We start from the raw sequence: 18,933 nt of genomic DNA, 5'->3' as shown, positions 1-18,933 counted from the left end.
AATATTTCAGAAATATAAAATAAATATTGCACAGATCGAAATGTAAAATATTGCAGAAATATAAAATAAATATTGCACAGTATAAAATGTAAAATATTGCAGAAATATAAAATAAATATTGCACAGTATGTGGAAAAATAAGTGAAAAAATAATTAATTTTGTAACATGTTAGTGTTGAAAATCCATATAAACACAATGTATAAATACATGCTACCCACTAATGCTTGTTGCAGCTAACCTTATCATTAATGTGATGAAAAGTAGGTCAGTTTACTAAATTAGTGTTCTTCATTTGCAACTTAAACTTTCTTGTACTCCTTCTGTAATTATTGTTTTGGCTACTTTACTATCTCAGTGTCAAATTGGCCTATTGTACATTTTACTCGACAAAAGCTTAGTTCATTTGCATATTGAGGACATGAGCAATTTAAAACATAATCAATAAATAAAGTACTTTACAATATAATTGATCTTTTCGTCATCATCAGGGAGAACTCGATATAAAACCTAGCTTAAATTAATTAAAATGAGCTCAATTTTACTTTAAACATTGACGTGATAACACATTAAATCATCAACAAATGAAATCATGTTGAATTATATTAATTATTCTGTATGGGGCAGTTCTGCATAATGAGTATCTTCATTTTGGTACTTTTAATATATTTTAATGATAATGTATTTTTATTTTCCACGTGCAACTTTTACTTAGGTTTATGTATTTATCTGAATCCTTTTTACCCAGCTGAAGACATTGTGAAACATTAGCTATTTAATACTTTTGCATGGTTCGTTCACCGGAGAATATTACTGCAGAATGTCAGAACACATTTTGGTCACAGATCTCAAAATAGAAAATAAATATAAAACTATTAATTTGTGTGATATGTTTCTACAAAAACTCTTATTTTACACTCCTCATTATCAATGTTGGTACCAACCCCAAATAAGCCAAATCAGTCAGACTATATTATTTAATAAAAATCTGTTATCAGATAAAGACGGGATGACTATTGCTCCCTCAGCACATTCAGAGACTAGATGAACTTTGCCCTCTACTGTTTTGTATCTGAGTTATCACCAGGTTAGTAACAAAGTCCAGCTGCTGGGTCAAACACCAGACGCACTGACATAACATCACAATTCGCTACACTAAACAACAACAAAAGACTCACGAATAACTCACTGAAAAGGGACACCAAGAAACTGACAAGCATGGATTCCACATCATCATTTATCAAGTAAGTGGGAAATCAGTTTTGTAGGGTTGATATTGTATTGATTTGTCTTGTTAGCCGTTCATTTGAGCGACAACACAAACAAGATAGTGTGGCTGTTGGAGCCCTATGTTAAGCAGGCCACAAAGTGAATATTCTTTTAACTTAATGCTTTGATATGTGATGCTCTTTTAGACAGACAGCTTATTTTAACACACTGATACAATGTTATTAGTTAGAGCAACATCTGGGCTTTTCTACTGGGACAAGTTGAAACATCAGAGGTTCAAAAACCATTAAAGAACCCATTACCATCCTTCCCCTTCTTCTTTTTTTTTTCTCAGATCTGTGACAAAGCGAGTATGGTCTCCACCCCAGCGTCCTTTCAGAGTTTGTGCTCACAACAGGGAGACGAGGAAGGGCATCACAGCGGGGACCCTGGAGGAGCTGAAAGAGAGGGTGAGAGTGACTGTGAGAAAGGAAAGAAGAGAAGAAAAGGTCATATTATTTTAGTCATTGTAGTATTAGTAGTTTCATAATCAGAGTCTTAGATAATTTGATATGTGGGACCCCATGTCGTCATGAGTCAAGGTGTTGCATATACTGTAGACTGAAATGTAATCAATGATGAGTTATCAGTAAATTACGACAGAGAAAATTTTATCTGCAGGTCTTTGAAATGTCTTGAAATCATATCCCTCAAAAAAGACCATCTAGAGTATTATTAGTCTCAAATATAAGGACTCAGATACGTGTCTGTTCCTGCTAAAGACAGAAACATTAGTAATATGTAGTTACAGCCTGTAAAGACGGAGGACACATCTTTAAACTAGATCTTTGACTAACTCAGATAATAACATTTGAATTGGTTAATCCATCCAATAATTTGATCTGGTTGTAGGTCATGTTAGTGAATGATTTGAATTCAACAGATGATTGGAAGGACAAAAAAAAAGTGAAAGAAATATCCAAAGTTCTGTATATTTAATTTGTGATTGTTGGACCATGTTCCTACTCATTGACAGGACTGTGAACCGACAGCTAGGTGCTTTAAAATGATCTTTAAAAGTCCTACACTGAAGTTGTTTTCCACTTCAGAAACCCCTTTGATCTAATTTTATACACAGAGCAAATCAAATTCAAGACCAGATTAAGTAAGGCTTATGTGTCTTCAGTGCAACTTTGATCTGCGCCTCAGGTGTGCCAGGCGTTGCTGCTGTCCCTGTCTGCAGTGTCTCTGTCTCTGGTTTGTGAGGATGACGGCACAGAGGTGGACTCTGATGAGTTCCTCATAACCCTGCCAGACAACACCATGCTCATGGCCCTGGAGCCCGGACAGACATGGAGACCACCATCTGTACGTTTGACCAAAAAGTGAAATATAATTCATCATGAATTCATCTAATGGGCTTGTTTTTCCATGATTCACTCTGATGGCATTGAATCCATAACAGACGTTTTGAATTTGTCTTCTATTCCACAGGGTGCAGTCGTGTCCAAATCTCAAGACCACAACAAGCCGAGGACCGGGAAAGACATAGCTCGTGTCACCTTTGACCTTTACAGGATGAGCCCCAAAGACCTCTTTGGTTCCCTGAGTGTGAAGGCCACATTTCAAGGCCTGTACTCTGTGAGCGCTGACTTTCAGTGTCTGGGACCTAAGAAGATCCTCAGGTAAGCTGAGGGGGGAGAAAACACAACAGAGAAGCTACTTAAAGGAGATTAAGAGTCCTCGTTCGGCAGAAGAAAAAAAACACCCACTGTGACAAACAAATCCTGATTAATAAAGCAGACAAATGAACTCCCCAGGTTCAATCTCAGATCAGGTCAAGATTCAAGCTCATGTCAAGGTTTAAAAACAAAAATGTTTATCTAAAACAATGCTTCTGTACATTTTTGTAGAGCCAAAAGATTTATATTCCTTTATTGCATGCCAGTTTGCCTTCTGGAAAATATAACCCGGCATGATCGTATTATTTTGGTATCAGCTGCTCTGCCCTGGCTTCCTGTATCATCAGAATAGATTTTAAAGGTCCTCCTTTTTTTTGTTGTAAGAAATCACTTGACTGGCAGGGATCAAGAAACATTGCTATCTCCCTCGTTAACTTTATCATCGAGAACACTTCAATCTTACATTGCTCGTTTATCAAAGGTGGAAGTCACAAGATATCAGCCTTCATCAATAAAACCCATCAGCTATGAAAACAATAACATGGAAACCGTTTAACATTAGTAATGACTGGCTTATTTGACCTCATTTGAGCCTTTACGGTTTGAAAAAAAAAGAAAAGATTTCTGATAAGTTTCAACAGGAAACATCTCTTTAGTCAGCTGGAAAAAAAATCCAAGATGACAGATCACCAACTAGGAAGCATCTGTTTTTGCTTCCTAGTTGGTGACTGCTGTCAAACGAATGTGGTGAAGTAAAAAAGCAGAAGTATTGCATGTAATGTGGTATAACGTCAGCCGCACACATGGACCCCTAACTTTAAAAAACATCCTCTGTCGATCCAACCTTACATTTCTTTTCTGTTCTAAGTGACACAATTAGTTGTACATAAAATAAATTAGCTTGAATGAAATGGCAGCAGCAAGTCTAAAGACAGCACACAGTGCCAGGGATTAAAAGTCTCCTTACATATCGCACTGATTACTCTGTATCTTTTTTTTTTTTTTTTTTCAGAGAAACCCTCCGTGTGGCCTCCGCCCTCCTCGCAGCTGCTGGACACCTGCTTATCACCTCTGCCTCCATGATCCGCCGTATCATCGAGGGGGCCGAGCTTTGGCAGCCGCAGAGGACCGAGTACACAGCCAGATGGAACTGATGGAGCAGAGAGAGAGATCCATGTAGCTGTAGTATAAACCAGGGGATCTCCACTGGTCGAGCCTCAGGACCCACCACCAACTCCTTCATGAACAATCACGACTCAAATCTCTGTTATTATTCAACCAATTAGATTTATTTAATGAAAAAACGCAAACGCAGACCCCAGACAGTAGTGAACATGTGACAGAACAAGACAACGGAACAAAACAAACATGTTTAAAAAAGGGCTTCACTGACTTTTTCACACAATTTTCTTCTCCTGGCTCACACTCGCGACCCACTTTTGGGTCCCGAACCACCAGTTGATAACCACCGAACATAGTAGTGTTCCTGTAGTGTACCCTTCTTGCAATTAAGGCGTGAGTGTCAGACATAGTTAGCAATGCTGCTGGATAACAGGAGAACGACTGTCGTAGCTTACATTGCACTTTTTGTGCTGACGTGCAACATATTCTATAAAACATACACAAGAATTGAACTATATTTTTGTTAATTTTGTGTGGATTATGCAGGTAAAACGTCTCTACAGTTGATAATAAACTCCTGATATAATGTGTCTGTTTGATCTGGAACACTTCTTTCTCTCATTTCTTTAGTCTTTGAATGTTTTGAATAAGCGTATAACAAAAAGAGTCCGGTTCAAACATGGAAATTGAATATTTTACACGAATGACAATAAAAACAACTTGAAAGAACAAAGGGGACTTTTTCGATGAAGAGTATCAGTAATCAAAATAACCGTGATCAGAACAAAACACTCCACGCGAAGCAGATCACAATAACATGCGTCCAACTTAGAAAACTTCTTTTCAAATATTTTTTGTTGTAAAATAGACTTCTTGAATTCAAAACAAACAAAACGCAGATCATAGGTCTTAAAAATAGTTTTGAAAAACATGATGAAATTGTCGAGATATGAGACTCTTGAATCACGGTGACTCTGTAGGCCCTCGCTCACCTGTTTCCTCACCACAGGTCGCACCCCCGTCAAGCTCAGGCTTCTGTATTATTTTTCAGGGGCTCTCGACTTTCTGCAACCTCTCCAACTTCTTCTGGTACTGCCTGTACTTGACGTTGGCCAGCGTCCGGCAGTGCTGCTCCTCACTCATCCAGCGTGGCCTTCCCTTCTTGATGAGATAGCGCGTGTCACCATACCACTGAACCAACAGATAACGGGGGATGCCAATCAGCAAGGACAAATGCTCGTACTCATTGCTGTCTGGATACTGGCAATGCAGGAAAGCCATCCTCATCATCTCCACCTGAGTCTGCGTCTTTGCAGGGCAGCGGATCTTAGCGGGAAGTGTGACCTTTTCTTCAGCATGTTGATCCATAATTGGATTGTCATTCGCATCAATGAGCATCTTGAGTTTGTCAACATCAGTGACAGTATCACCGGGGTTTGATGACTTTGCATGCTCTTCTTCCTCCAGCTTAGCCGACATTGTTGTTTTTCCAGTAGTGTCATGAGCATTTAGGGTGGAAGAGGGTTTAGGGTCAACTCTCTTCAGTGGTTCTGATTGGCTGTCAGCGAGGGAAGGCTCGTCAAAGCTGTTGAATGGCCAACATCTCGTCCCCTCATATCTATTCCCTTGCTTTATTTGTGTCTCTCCCATCTTGGCCGTCACTTTCCTCCTTTTCCGCTTTCTCCGAGTACCCTTTTCGTCTTCCTTGACTTTTCCATCCTTCTCTTTCTTCATTTGTTGCTCCAGCTTCATGTTTTTCTCCATTTGTTCATAAGCCCTCACATTCTCTCCCACCATCCCTCCCTCGATTGAACTTTGTTCCTTACTCAACTTTCTCCTCACCTTGTTTCCACCAGACTTTTTATCGTCCACTTTTCGTGTTTTTTTCTCTCCACCGTCAGTTTTTTCCTCTTTTTTCTTCCCCTGATTTGACTTGAACTGGTTCCGAACCATCCGGATGTCTCTATAGTCCCAGCTGATGCCAAAGCGGAGCCTCTGGACCATGAACCACACCTTCACATGGTCAGGGTGCAGGGAGCATCGCCCAGCTAGTGCAGCTGTCTGTTTCTGTGTGAGGTATGGAAATTTATCAAACGCCTTACCCAGCTCTGCAGCAGCTTCCAGATTTTGTTCCATCTGGTTTGAGTGAACCCATATAAGCCTCTGACTATCAGAGACCACAGGCAGACAAATGGCTATGCTCTGGTTCATAGTGAAGCTCATTGGGATACTGTTGATTTCAGACAGAGTCTCTGCAGGAGCATCAGGTGTGTTTTGTCTGACAATGGGGGGTCCTCCATCGGCTGTCTGCGTATTCCTCATTATCTGTGATGATAAAAAAAGACACAAAACTGATTGGCTGAGAGGACATACTACTTTTGTCTAACACAGAATTTTTCTGCAGTTTATATGAAGGTAGATATCCCGATTGTCTATATGCCTGTATGATAATTCCTGATTCAGTTTGGTTGCTTTATCTATAACCTGTCACCACTTAATCGTCTAACTTACTTAAATGCGTGAGAACAAAAAAGATTTGTGTCCACATCAGCCCCACTTCACATGATGGGAATTAAATGCGAAATAAATACCTGCTTAAATCTGTAAGGATTAAAGAGCAGATCACTAAGCTGCAGTACTAAAACTACTGATGTCCTCCATAAAGTATTAGTAAAGGTAGCGACTTTAATTAGTTTAGTTTATTTGCACATTTTTCGAAAGACGAATCAAACAGAAAATAAAAAAATAAAATAAAATAAAATAAAATAAAACACATGTGCAGGTGAGGTAGAAACCCATGAGGGCTTATCTCAAAACCTCACCTTAAGAGATTAAACAAAGTTAAAATAAAATACAGTGGAAAAAAATAACAAAGTAAGAATATTTACTATCACAAATAAAATTTACCCCAATTGAAAATGACATACAAACATTGAAAACATAAAAATAGAGCAAAACAGATTCAGATACTTAAAAGTTGAAAGTATTCTTTATGTAGACCAGGGATGGGCAACTTTGGTCACAGAAAGGGCCACATTCATGTAATTCTCACTGCCAGAGGGCCAAATTAAACGATTACAGTCTCAATTTAACTCCACATATACCAGTGATCAAATATTATTATGAACATATATCTGGTTTTCATGATTTCATGGCAGATTTCATCATGTTTTCTTCATGTTTCCAATTAATTGAAGTGTAAAGAATTGACCTGAGGGGCCACGTTGAGGGTTGATGGGGGCCGCATGTGGCCCCCGGGCCGCCAGTTGCCCCACCCCTGATGTAGACAGTGTTGGGCGCTAAAGTATCTTTATCTGCTTTCTGCATCATTTTTTGATGTAATATTTTGAGCCAACTTAATAAATTTAGAGAGGAAGGTGGCAAATGACAGCAATTGACTTATTTATATTAACTTTAAAATGCATGAACTGCCTCAATAACGATTCAAACATCAAGAGGAATAAACGTAAACCAGGTTTTAATAAGTATAATTTCGGGGAAAACTCGTGTTGTCTCGCTTGCTACCTTTAGCTAATTTAGGATAGTCGTTTTGGTCACTATTGTTACTAGGGTTATATATGGTATATTTTATTTATTATATTATATTATGTCTTTATATTTTATGGTATAAAGTACCCTAACCCTTACCTTGTGCACAGTAATGTTACTGTAGTATTGATTACTGTCGCCGATCGATGGAGCTGAACACATCCGTCTGTGCAGTTGAGTTAGTACCACGAGTGATGACGTCAGCTGGTAAGTTTAGTTTTGGCGGTCGAACTTTTTGAGTATCCGATTTTTTTTTTTTTTTTAGTAGCGACCTGTTACTGCAAATAAAGCTGGTTTAAAACTGCAAATATTCACCCTGGCAGCGCCAAGAAGACAATGAAAACAACTCCATTAATGAATGCAGTTGGAAGTCTTCCTACCTTTGAGGCCTGAAGTCTTTTAAGTACAGTATGACTGGAGTATGAGGGACAAAAAATGACTAAAGTATAAATAAATAAATAAATGTTGGGAGAAATGCATACAATAATGTATAAATAAATAAATAATTAAATAAATGCATCAATAAATAAATATATAAATGCTGGCAACAATACATCAATGAATAAATAATAAATGCACTTTGTTAATGAAAAAGGCTATTTATATATTTTTACATGTATTTATTCATTTATTAGCGTATTTCTACAGTTATATATGTATCAATGCATACATTTCCACATTAATTGAGTTATTAATTTATTTCCGTATTTTTACATTTACATGTCTATTTATTTCTGTGTCCAGGTCGTAAGAGGAAAAGTATTTATGTAAATTTGCTTCTGTCTGTTTTTCAAAATTGACCAATCCTACTTCAGTAATGTTAGGACGGCCCACTTAATTTACATATTTACTTTTCCTTGTACAACATGGACACAGACCTACATAAATAAATATCTGAATATATTTATTTATATATTATTTTTTGCATTTATTTATATATATATATATTTATTTATATATTTATTGATGCATTTATTTAATTAATTATTTATACATTATTGTATGCATTTCTCCCAACATTTATTTATTTATACTTTAGTCATGTTTTGTCCCTCATACTGGAGTTCCCCCCCCTCCAGTTTATTTTATCCAATCCAGTAAAACCTGCCCAGTAGATAATTAAATAAATAAAAAATGCCTCTTAATAAACCTCAGTTTGTCACTGGCAATTACCTCATATTTAGAAATGTGTAAGTCAAACTTAGTTTTTTACGATTAAATTGGATATTATCTTTGGTAAAACATCTCAGATTCCATTTTTATAGTTCTGTTTGTACAACTGATCTAAAACGGTTAGGCTATAATGTTTCATGAAGATTGTTAATTGGCTGGTTGTTTTGGCTAAAAACTTCCAAGTAGGCTATAGACTACATGCGTGCGTTTGGTTTGCAGATGTTATCTATAGTAAATTATTAATCTTTTTTGGACTGATAAGCTTGAGTGCAGATTTTTATGAGTAGGTCGTTCAAGTTTTACTCTGTTATAGTGCTATATAAGAATTGGAGAGTGGCCTAGAGTAAAGCTCAAACACACCGGACTCCGTGAGACAGGAAAAAGCAAACAGCTTATTTGACACCATTTCATAATACTTCTTCAGAACTAGTATTTGATTCAAAGAAAATACTTAATTTCAAGATCTTCTTGAGTCTGAAAACATGTCTAGGAATCTAGGTAACGAACAGCGGCAAGTGATCTTCTGTGACATGTGTGCGGAAGATAATAAGAAACCAGCCCGGAAGACCTGCATGAAATGTGAGATCTCCATGTGTGTCCAGCATCTCCAGGCTCATCTGACCACTCCTGTGTTACTGCAGACTCATCCTCTGACGGAGCCTATAGCCTCAGGAAATGGAGGTTTAGTTGTAACCACTAAATGCCCCCAACATGGCAAACTCCTAGAGTACTACTGCTTGGACGACTTGACCTGTGTGTGTGTTTCCTGTGCAATTGAGGACCAGCACAGCAAACACAATATGAAGACCTTCTCCACAGCCCACAAAGAGCTTCTGGAAAAGGTCAAAGCTGAGCAGCAGGCCTTACACGTAAAAACTCATGATGAAAGTATTATTCTTGAAAAGTGGGAGAAGAAGGAAAGAGAAAAACTGGGCCACTCCAGTGTTCGACTCATTGAGGCTGGGACTAACCTGCGTGACCTTGCCTTGACCAGTGTCCAGAGTTCGGTCTCTGCTCGTATGGTTTCCATCAAAACCAGCAAGAGCAGCTTACAAGCTGCAAGGAACGAGAATGACGCCTTCAGATTCCTGCAGATGTATTCTCAGGTGCATCAGGATTTAAAGAAGGCCAAAGTGGTGAATTTGAAAAAGGGGTTGGAGCCTGGCAGTGATCGTGACAAACTGGTTCAAGAGATAAGACAGAGAGGTGACGAAATGATAGAACAGACGAGCCACTTCTGGGGATCCCTGCTGACTCATGTTGACCCAGAGAACCAGCAGGAGCTCAGTGCAATTAGTTCAGACCTGTTCTTTGACCCTCTGACTTGTGGTCCTGGGATATCACTCTCCAAAGACAAAAGGAAGGTCTTCTACAATGATTGGCAAGGAAAACCTACTCCCTTCACATTTCTAATTCAGGGTACACAGTCTTCCAGAGATTGTAACATTCACAGATGGGTAATCAGCCTCTCCAACGACTGTGACTGGACCATTGGCTTATGTGACCAAAACTATGCAAAGCAGTTAAACCAAAGAGATGGAGAGGTCTATGGACTGCGCTGGAAAGGTAACCAGCTCAGCTCTCTCATAACACATTCTGGGACTTACACTTCAGATACAATGTCAATTTACACTACACGAAATGCAAGGCGTAACACTTACTCTCAAGTGCTGTACCCTTCAGGTGAAGACGAGACAAAACAAATGGCCCAATATACAAAAGTGGAAGTGGTATGGAGCTATCCTAACTTATCTTTCTTCAATGTGATCGGCCAGCAACAGAAAAGACAAATAGTCAATATAACAGTCAGTTCCAATGGGCACCTGACTTCTTTTGTTTGCTTTGAAATGGAAAATTCAAAAAATTGCTCAGTCAAGTCAAGTGCAAGTGGGTCTGGGGTTTCCTCAACATATCAACAACTATGGCGGAAGCAGTGGAAATGCTCATGTGGGAGGGTTTATCCTTGGAAGATTGATCCCTATATTCACAGACACTACTCGCACCAAATGTCGCCCCGAAATAACTGTGATTGTGGAAAAAATATTGGTCTCTCAGACAACACTGAGGTGCTTTGTGAACTTCTGTAATGGACAGCCATGTTTTTGTCGTTTGCCAACATTTACACGTTTCCATTTTGCTGATTACAATTATATCAATGCTCATCGAACACGCCTAGAGTAGTAATATTTGTTGTTTCATTTGGTGAACGTAAATATCAGTAATTTGTGCTTCTAGTCAGACTGAAATAAATTCCCCAAAAACAGAAATATCCAAATTGGTGATACGTTTGTATAGCCTACATCAAAGATATGGAGAATATCCAGAAGATTAAACACTTTATCATTCATGGACATTGTTTTGGGATTTCTCCGTATATATTCGGACAAGATTGGACCAGGAAATATTCAAACTACGGATACACATCCGTGCAATAGGCCTACATATAACAGTGTTTCCCCCAGGTTTACAGCTTCTTCTTTTTTTACCTACCACTTTATAACTGGCAGCAAAATGTAATGACGGATGATAATAAATCAAGGCTTAAAGCATTTAATAATTAACTATTTTATGAAGGGAATATCCTTCAACTATTAAATAAAATACTGACATCATGTTCATCTCACTTAAAAACTGAGAAAAAGTTTATTTTAGTTTAGTATTTTGAGGCTGATAAGAGTTTCCATTCAGTTGTGTCCTTAAAGGCTCATTTAGCTGCACATAAGCTCGACTGAGAGGCAAGATAATAAATGTGATGTTTTAAAAGTATATGAGCTTAGGGGGCTTCAGTAGACTGAACCCGAGTGGTCATTCATAGCCATTTCTTGGGTCCACGTCATCCTCAGTAGACTGAACATTTCAGTATAGATACTAACATCTGGGGTTTTGTGCAGTATGGTTCGGATGTTTCCTGTCAGGAAATGAGTTGTATTTTAAAATACAGCCCAGGGAGGGGCTGCAGCCATTTCAATGTGGCACACCCACTGAATGTTTACTTTAGCAGAACCGAAACTGTTAGGCAGAGCTGCCGTGGAAGAGCAGGGGGACTGAGAAACTCGAACAAATTCCCAACTACATAATCTTATCTACCAAACAGTCAAGCAGAGAGATACGAGGAGGATACTGAGGACTTTTTTCCGCACTGAGTCTTATTTAAGAACGATCAATCAGCACTTCCTGCTTTGAAAACATGTCCGACAATCTGCCCAAGGGCCGCCACGTCGTCTACTGCGACATGTGTACAGAGGATAACAAACAACCAGCACGGAAGACCTGCATGAAATGTGAGATCTCCATGTGTGTCCAGCATCTCCAGGCTCATCTGACCACTCCTGTGTTACTGCAGACTCATCCTCTGACGGAGCCTATAGCCTCAGGAAATGGAGGTTTAGTTGGAACCACTAAATGCCCCCAACATGGCAAACTGCTTGAGTACTACTGCTTGGACGACTTGACCTGTGTGTGTGTTTCCTGTGCAATTGAGGACCAGCATCGCCTACACAATATGAAGACCTTCTCCACAGCCCACAAAGAGCTACTGGAAAAGGTCCAAGCTGAGCAGCAGGCCTTACTGGTGAAGGCTGATGGTGCAAATACCAGTCTGGAAAAGTGGGAGAAGAATGAAAGAGAAAAACTGGGTCGCTTCAGTGTTCGTCTCATTGAGGCTGTGACTAACCTGCGTGACCTTGCCTTGACCAGGGTCCAGAGTTCGGTCTCTGCTCGTATGGTGTCCGTCAAAACCAGCAAGAGCAGCTTACAAGCAGCAAAGAGCGAGGAGGACGCCTTCAGATTCCTGCAGATGTATTCTCAGGTAAATCAGGATTTGCAGAATGCAAAGGCTGTGGATTTGAGAAAAGGGTTGGAGCCTGGCAGTGATCGCGACAAACTGGTTCAAGAGATAACACAGAGAGGTGAAAAAATGATGGAGCAGGCGAGCAACTTCTGGGGATCCCTGTTGACTCTTGTTGACCCAGAGACCCAGCAGGAGATCAGTGCAGTTAGGTCAAACCTGTACTTTGACTCAAAGACTTTGGGCCAAGGCATGATGCTGTCCAAAGATGGCAGGAAGGTCTTCTACAGTGGTCAGCTGGAGAAAAAGATATTACTCATCCAGGGTATGTCTTTCGCAGTTAATAATAGCTACAGATGGAGAATAAGCCTCTCCAAAGACTATGACTGGACCATTGGATTATGTGACAAAAAGTGCGCAACATATTTGCAACGTGGAGACATCTTTGGACTGTGCTGGAAAGGTAAAAAGCTGAGCTCCCTCACAACAAAGGATCTTAAGGTTGAAAATACGGTTCCGATGCAGTCTAATCAAGGAGCTACAGGCCGAAGGGTTTCCACTCAGGTAAACAGCCATTGTGGTGAAGATGTGGGTGAACAAATAGTCCGTCCAGAAAAAGTGGAAGTCATATGGAGCTGTCCTAACTCGTTATCCTTTTACAATCTGATCGGCCAATACCAGAGAAGAAAAATAGTCACATTAACCATCGGGTCCACTAACCAGGACCTAACTCCTTTTGTTTGCTTGGAAATGGAGTCCCGATATAGCACAGTTGATTTATTTGAAGATGGATATACACTTGGATTATATGCTCAACAACAGCAGCAGCAGTGGAAATGCTCATGTGGGAGGGTAAACCACAGGAAACAAGATATATACGGTTATGGAGGCGGCTATGGCCAGATGTATTCCCCAAACACCTGTGCTTGTGGAAAAGTTATTGGTGTCTCTGACATCGCTGAGGTGCTTTGCGAACTTTTCTAAAACACGGCACAATCTCTCTGGACCCACATCAACACATTTTCTTTTACACATTGTTGTTCATATATTATTTCTTTCCCAACATGATCAGAATATTGCTTTTCCTTTTTTTTTTTTTTTTTTGAATATAAATGTCATTAATACATGCTAACTTGCAGTTGGTACCTAATTAGCTCCTAACTTTCAGAGGTGGTCTATCAGTCTTTGCCAAACTGTTTGAAATGGACCATTGGTTTATGTGACAGTCTGCAAATAACTTGATGGATGGACATGTCTGTGCTTCTTGGTTTGAGGATATCTAGCTCAGCTTTCTCATGACACAGCATGATCATTGTTGTGATGCATCAATCAGTTCACAAGGTTTTTAGCTTTTTGGTTGCAGCAAATCATCAAGAACAAAATGGAGAAACAACAAAAGATGGGAGTTTACTTAGACCTGCGGCTTCCTCGCAGTCCTCCATCACCAGAACTGGACAGCATTATGAGGAGGAACACTCAAAATGAGTCTCAACCACTTAGACCTGGTTCAACTAGAAAAGGAAATTGGACCAGACTCAAGTTAGAAGGGAGCCAAGAAAGCATTCAAAGATGGACTGTACCAGTTTAACTTTCCTTCAGAGCAACTTCTCATGATTTGTGCATTACAAAGGTTTTGTTATTAATAAGCAGAATTTTCCCCCCCAAAGTAATATGACCCTTTTTCTAATGTTGAATCAACGTACAAGGCTAATTCATGCAAGGCTATAAATCTCTACCATGATTGCTTGTTTCTTGAATTCATATGATGAGCATGAATCTCATTTACTGTGTTAAGCTGCTTTCAAATTAATATAAAGTGTGTTTGCTGTATATGTAAGAATAAGTTAAGTTCGGGTTTTTTGTTGTTGTAAGATATGACCAAACATTTAGTAACATTTTTGAAGGATGTCTTTCTCATTATATCAACTTTTTATTTTTAACTTGTAGAATAGCTTCTGTAGTACTGAATATGATTTGATGTTCTTTCCTTTCCAAGCTGCCAGTTTGAGGTGTTGGTATCCACCTAGTGGTGATAAATGTGTCATTGCCTTCTCATAATAAAGTGATCTTCTAATGCAGGCTGGCAACACGGAATTTGTGTATTTTGTATTATACCTGCACGTTGTAAACACTCTGATACGAAGTAAAACAACAACAATATTCAAATGTGGAATGTTTTTATTGATTGATTAAAACTCAAAATTGAATTCATAAACTGCATTTCAATCACACAATTTGTCTTTTCAAACCAATGTGACAAAAGAAAGAAGACAGAATACTCAAGAGCAGCTTGAGTTACTTCAGACACTTGACCTGTTCAACCAAAGCCTTTACTATTACATTAAAACTTAAGAATAACCTCTTCATTTAACAGTTATTAAGAATCATTAATGTACTAGAGTAAGGGTTAGGGCTTGAGCAGGCGTTCATGTGCAGTTTACAAATCGGAAACTTGTTTTTCCGATGTGTCTGATACCACATGACTGTACGTTTGTGGTTTGTATGATCGTGATTGGCTTTTTTTTGGACAGTTTATATGTCGTTTTCGTGGGTCCTCAGCCAATGAACTCTGAATCTATGGAGAATTTTTTTTTTACCAAGAATGACACAAGCAGTCCAAACTGCTTTAAAGTGTCACAACCATAGACTGTGGTCACAACAAGAAGTTGGAGCACATCGTGCAGCCTACATTTGATGTTACACGAGGCTTACTGTCTGTTTCCAGTAGGTGGCGTCATTACAAACATTAATTATTGGCATGTAAATATCTTTTCACATACAAGCTGCATCTCTGACGTATTCTATTTTGATATATCTCTGTGAACAGACACGATAGGACCTGGAGAAATGCCAAATCCAGATATACACCTGTTCAATATACATATATCCTAAAATTATATATATTTTTTCAGATCTTCTCACATATTAGCTGCATCTTTGACAGATTCTATTCTGAGATACTGATGTAAAACCAGATACCTTACAGATACAATTTTGTATGTTTATTGAATCTTTAATATTCGGAATAATCAAAAAAAAAACAGAAAGATTGAATGTTAAAGAATATAGGTTAACAGTTTTTGCTAGACTGTCATGGACTGATAACTGAATTCTATTGGTTGGTGACTTTTTATTGCAAGTCCTTATGTCATCCACAAAAACACGACTTGCACAACATTGTTAGTAGGTTAAAAATACATTCCCTCTCCCATGGGTGTTGCTCCTATTCATCGGTGAAATGAAACTTAACAACCTTATCAAACAAATCACATGAGAGGGGCTGCAGCCATATCAGTGTGGCACACACACTGAATGTTTACTTTAGCAGAAACAAAACTGTTAGGCAGAGCTGCCATGGAAGAGCAGCGGGACTGAGAAACTCGAACAAATTCCCAACTACATAATCTTATCTACCAAACAGTCAAGCAGGGAGATACGAAGAGGATACTGAGGACTTTTTTTCAGGATTGAATTTTATTTAAGAACAATCAATCAGCACTTCCTGCTTTGAAAACATGTCCGACAATCTGCCCAAGGACCGTCAAGTCGTCTACTGCGACATGTGTACAGAGGATAACAAACAACCAGCACGGAAAACCTGCATGAAATGTGAGATCTCCATGTGTGTCCAGCACCTCCAGGCTCATCTGACCACTCCTGTGTTACTGCAGACTCATCCTCTGACGGAGCCTATAGCCTCAGGAAATGGAGGTTTAGTTGTAACCACTAAATGCCCCCAACATGGCAAACTGCTTGAGTACTACTGCTTGGACGACTTGACCTGTGTGTGTGTTTCCTGTGCAATTGAGGACCAGCACCGCCTACACAATATGAAGACCTTCTCCACAGCCCACAAAGAGCTTCTGGAAAAGGTCCAAGCTGAGCAGCAGGCCTTACTGGTGAAGGCTGATGGTGCAAATACCAGTCTGGAAAAGTGGGAGAAGAATGAAAGAGAAAAACTTGGTCGCTCCAGTGTTCGTCTCATTGAGGCTGTGACTAACCTGCGTGACCTTGCCTTGACCAGGGTCCAGAGTTCGGTCTCTGCTCGTATGGTGTCCATCAAAACCAGCAAGAGCAGCTTACAAGCAGCAAAGAGCGAGGAGGACGCCTTCAGATTCCTGCAGATGTATTCTCAGGTACATCAGGATTTGGAGAATGCAAAGGCTGTGGATTTTAGAAAAGGGTTGGAGCCTGGCAGTGATCGCGACAAACTGGTTGAAGAGATAACACAGAGAGGTGAAAAAATGATGGAGCAGGTGAGCAACTTCTGGGGATCCCTGTTGACTCATGTTGACCCAGAGAACCACCAGGAGATCAATGCAGTTAGGTCAAACCTGTACTTTGACTCAAATACTTTGGGCCAAGACATGACGCTGTCCAAAGACGGCAGGAAGGTCTTCAACAGTGGTCAGCTGGAGAAAAAGATATTACTCATCCAGGGTATGTCTTTCGCAGTTAATAATAGTTACAGATGGAGAATAAGCCTCTCCAAAGACTGTGACTGGACCATTGGATTATGTGACAAAAAGTGTGCAATAAATTTGCAACGTGGAGACATCTTTGGACTGTGCTGGAAAGGTAACAAGCTGAGCTCCCTCACAACAGAGGATCTTGAGGTTGAAAATACGCTTCCAGTGCAGCTTAATAAAAGAGCCAAGCATATGAGGTCTACACAAAATGAGCCCAACAGAGATACAGGCCAAAGGGTTTCCACTCAGGTAATCAGCCATTGTGGTGAAGATGTGAGTGAACAAATAGTCCGTCCAGAAAAAGTGGAAGTCATATGGAGCTGTCCTACCTCGTTATCCTTTTACAATCTGATCGGCCAATACCAGAGAAGAAAAATAGTCACATTAACCATCGGGTCCACTAACCAGGACCTAACTCCTTTTGTTTGCTTGGAAATGGAGTCACAAGGTATCCCAGCTGATTTTGTTGAAGATGTATATACATTTGGATCACATGCTCAACAACAGCAGCAGCAGTGGAAATGCTCATGTGGGAGGGTAAATGTCAGGAATCAAAATATATACGGTTTTAGAGGCAGCGCTCTCAAGAAGTCTTACCCAAAGACCTGTGCTTGTGGAAAAGCTGAGGTGCTTTGCAAACTTTTCTAAAAGACGGCACAATCTCTCTGGACCCACATCAACACATTGTCTTTTAGACATTGTTGTTCATATATTATTTCTTACCCAACATGATCAGAATATTGCTTTTCCTTTGCTTTTTGGTTGAATATAAATGTCTTTAATACATGCTAACTTGCAGTTGGTACCTAATTAGCTCCTAACTTTCAGAGGTGGTCTATCAGTCTTTACCAAACTGTTTGAAATGGACCATTGGTTTATGTGACAGTCTGCAAATAACTTGATGGATGGACATGTCTGTGCTTCTTGGTTTGAGGATATCTAGCTCAGCTTTCTCATGACACAGTAGGATCATTGTTGTGATGCATCAATCCGTTCACAAGGTTTTTAGCTTTTTGGTTGCAGCAAATCATCAAGAACAAAATGGAGAAACAACAAAAGATGGGAGTTTACTTAGACCTGTGGCTTCCTCGCAGTCCTCCATCGCCAGAACTGGACAGCATTATGAGGAGGAACACTCAAAATGAGTCTCAACCACTTAGACCTGGTTCAACTAGAAAAGGAAATTGGACCAGACTCAAGTTAGAAGGGAGCCAAGAAAGCATTCAAAGATGGACTGTACCAGTTTAACTTTCCTTTGGAGCAACTACTCATGATTTGTGCATTACAAAGGTTTTGTTATTAATAAGCAGAATTTTCCCCCCCAAAGTAATATGACCCTTTTTCTAATGTTGAATCAACGTACAAGGCTAATTCATGCAAGGCTATAAATCTCTACCATGATTGCTTGTTTCTTGAATTCATATGATGAGCATGAATCTCATTTACTGTGTTAAGCTGCTTTCAAATTAATATAAAGTGTGTTTGCTGTATATGTAAAAATAAGTCAAGTTTAGGTTTTTTGTTGTTGTAAGATATGACCAAACATTTAGTAACATTTTTGAAGGATGTCTTTCTCATTATATCAACTTTTTATTTTTAACTTGTAGAATAGCTTCTGTAGTACTGAATATGATTTGATGTTCTTTCCTTTCCAAGCTGCCAGTTTGAGGTGTTGGTCTCCACCTAGTGGTGATAAATGTGTCATTGCCTTCTCATAATAAAGTGATATAATAATGCAGACTGGCAACAAGGAATTTGTGATTTTTGTATTATACCTGCACGTTGTAAACACTCTGATACGAAGTAAAACAACAACAATAGTCAAATGTGGAATGTTTTTATTGATTGATTAAAACTCAAAATTGAATTCATAAACTGCATTTCAATCACACAATTTGTCTTTTCAAACCAATGTGACAAAAGAAAGAAGACAGAATACTCAAG

General features: G+C 39.2%; 5 protein-coding genes across 5 annotated transcripts; 4 read left to right on the top strand and 1 right to left on the bottom strand.

Annotated features, from left to right (window-relative positions):
• The first annotated feature begins 1,082 nt into the window (after positions 1-1,082).
• On the top strand, positions 1,083-4,601 carry cideb (cell death inducing DFFA like effector b). The gene is made up of 5 exons (XM_020640309.3): positions 1,083-1,242; positions 1,563-1,677; positions 2,417-2,575; positions 2,702-2,892; positions 3,902-4,601. Exons 1-5 carry the CDS (start codon positions 1,217-1,219, stop codon positions 4,041-4,043), a joined length of 633 nt encoding a protein of 210 aa, XP_020495965.1. The 5' UTR covers positions 1,083-1,216; the 3' UTR covers positions 4,044-4,601.
• Positions 4,403-6,403, bottom strand: homezb (homeobox and leucine zipper encoding b). Its single transcript, XM_065950737.1, has 2 exons — positions 5,865-6,403; positions 4,403-5,810 (listed from the first exon to the last, which is right to left on the bottom strand). The coding sequence occupies exons 1-2, from the start codon at positions 6,331-6,333 to the stop codon at positions 5,059-5,061; spliced, it is 1,221 nt and encodes a 406-aa protein (XP_065806809.1). The 5' UTR covers positions 6,334-6,403; the 3' UTR covers positions 4,403-5,058.
• Positions 6,404-9,067: 2,664 nt separating this feature from the next.
• On the top strand, positions 9,068-11,519 carry LOC136177365 (tripartite motif-containing protein 16-like). The gene has a single exon (XM_065950388.1). The coding sequence runs from the start codon at positions 9,216-9,218 to the stop codon at positions 10,818-10,820; it is 1,605 nt and encodes a 534-aa protein (XP_065806460.1). The 5' UTR covers positions 9,068-9,215; the 3' UTR covers positions 10,821-11,519.
• A 187-nt stretch (positions 11,520-11,706) lies between these two features.
• Positions 11,707-14,680, top strand: LOC136177367 (tripartite motif-containing protein 16-like). The gene has a single exon (XM_065950390.1). The coding sequence runs from the start codon at positions 11,921-11,923 to the stop codon at positions 13,502-13,504; it is 1,584 nt and encodes a 527-aa protein (XP_065806462.1). The 5' UTR covers positions 11,707-11,920; the 3' UTR covers positions 13,505-14,680.
• Positions 14,681-14,797: 117 nt separating this feature from the next.
• On the top strand, positions 14,798-18,729 carry LOC136177366 (tripartite motif-containing protein 16-like). Its single transcript, XM_065950389.1, has one exon. The coding sequence runs from the start codon at positions 16,036-16,038 to the stop codon at positions 17,635-17,637; it is 1,602 nt and encodes a 533-aa protein (XP_065806461.1). The 5' UTR covers positions 14,798-16,035; the 3' UTR covers positions 17,638-18,729.
• Positions 18,730-18,933: the final 204 nt, after the last annotated feature.

This window comes from Labrus bergylta, chromosome 22 (genome assembly GCF_963930695.1).
Source record: "Labrus bergylta chromosome 22, fLabBer1.1, whole genome shotgun sequence".
Lineage (NCBI taxonomy): Eukaryota > Metazoa > Chordata > Actinopteri > Labriformes > Labridae > Labrus > Labrus bergylta.
Note: the sequence above shows the minus strand (reverse complement) of the source record. Positions and strands in the feature narration are given on the sequence as shown.

What these genes read in the sequence shown, in the direction of transcription:
- cideb (XM_020640309.3), top strand. Translation starts at nt 1,217, where the DNA reads ATGGATTCCACATCATCATTTATCAA. An exon ending in AGACATGGAGACCACCATCT is followed by an intron (nt 2,576 to 2,701) that starts GTACGTTTGACC and finishes TCTATTCCACAG; the next exon opens with GGTGCAGTCGTGTCCAAATC. An exon ending in GGACCTAAGAAGATCCTCAG is followed by an intron (nt 2,893 to 3,901) that starts GTAAGCTGAGGG and finishes TTTTTTTTTCAG; the next exon opens with AGAAACCCTCCGTGTGGCCT.
- homezb (XM_065950737.1), bottom strand. Translation starts at nt 6,333, where the DNA reads ATGAGGAATACGCAGACAGCCGATGGAGGACCCCCCATTGTCAGACAA. An exon ending in AGTGGACGATAAAAAGTCTG is followed by an intron (nt 5,811 to 5,864) that starts GTGGAAACAAGG and finishes CAATCGAGGGAG; the next exon opens with GGATGGTGGGAGAGAATGTG.
- LOC136177365 (XM_065950388.1), top strand. Translation starts at nt 9,216, where the DNA reads ATGTCTAGGAATCTAGGTAACGAACAGCGGCAAGTGATCTTCTGTGAC.
- LOC136177367 (XM_065950390.1), top strand. Translation starts at nt 11,921, where the DNA reads ATGTCCGACAATCTGCCCAAGGGCCGCCACGTCGTCTACTGCGACATG.
- LOC136177366 (XM_065950389.1), top strand. Translation starts at nt 16,036, where the DNA reads ATGTCCGACAATCTGCCCAAGGACCGTCAAGTCGTCTACTGCGACATG.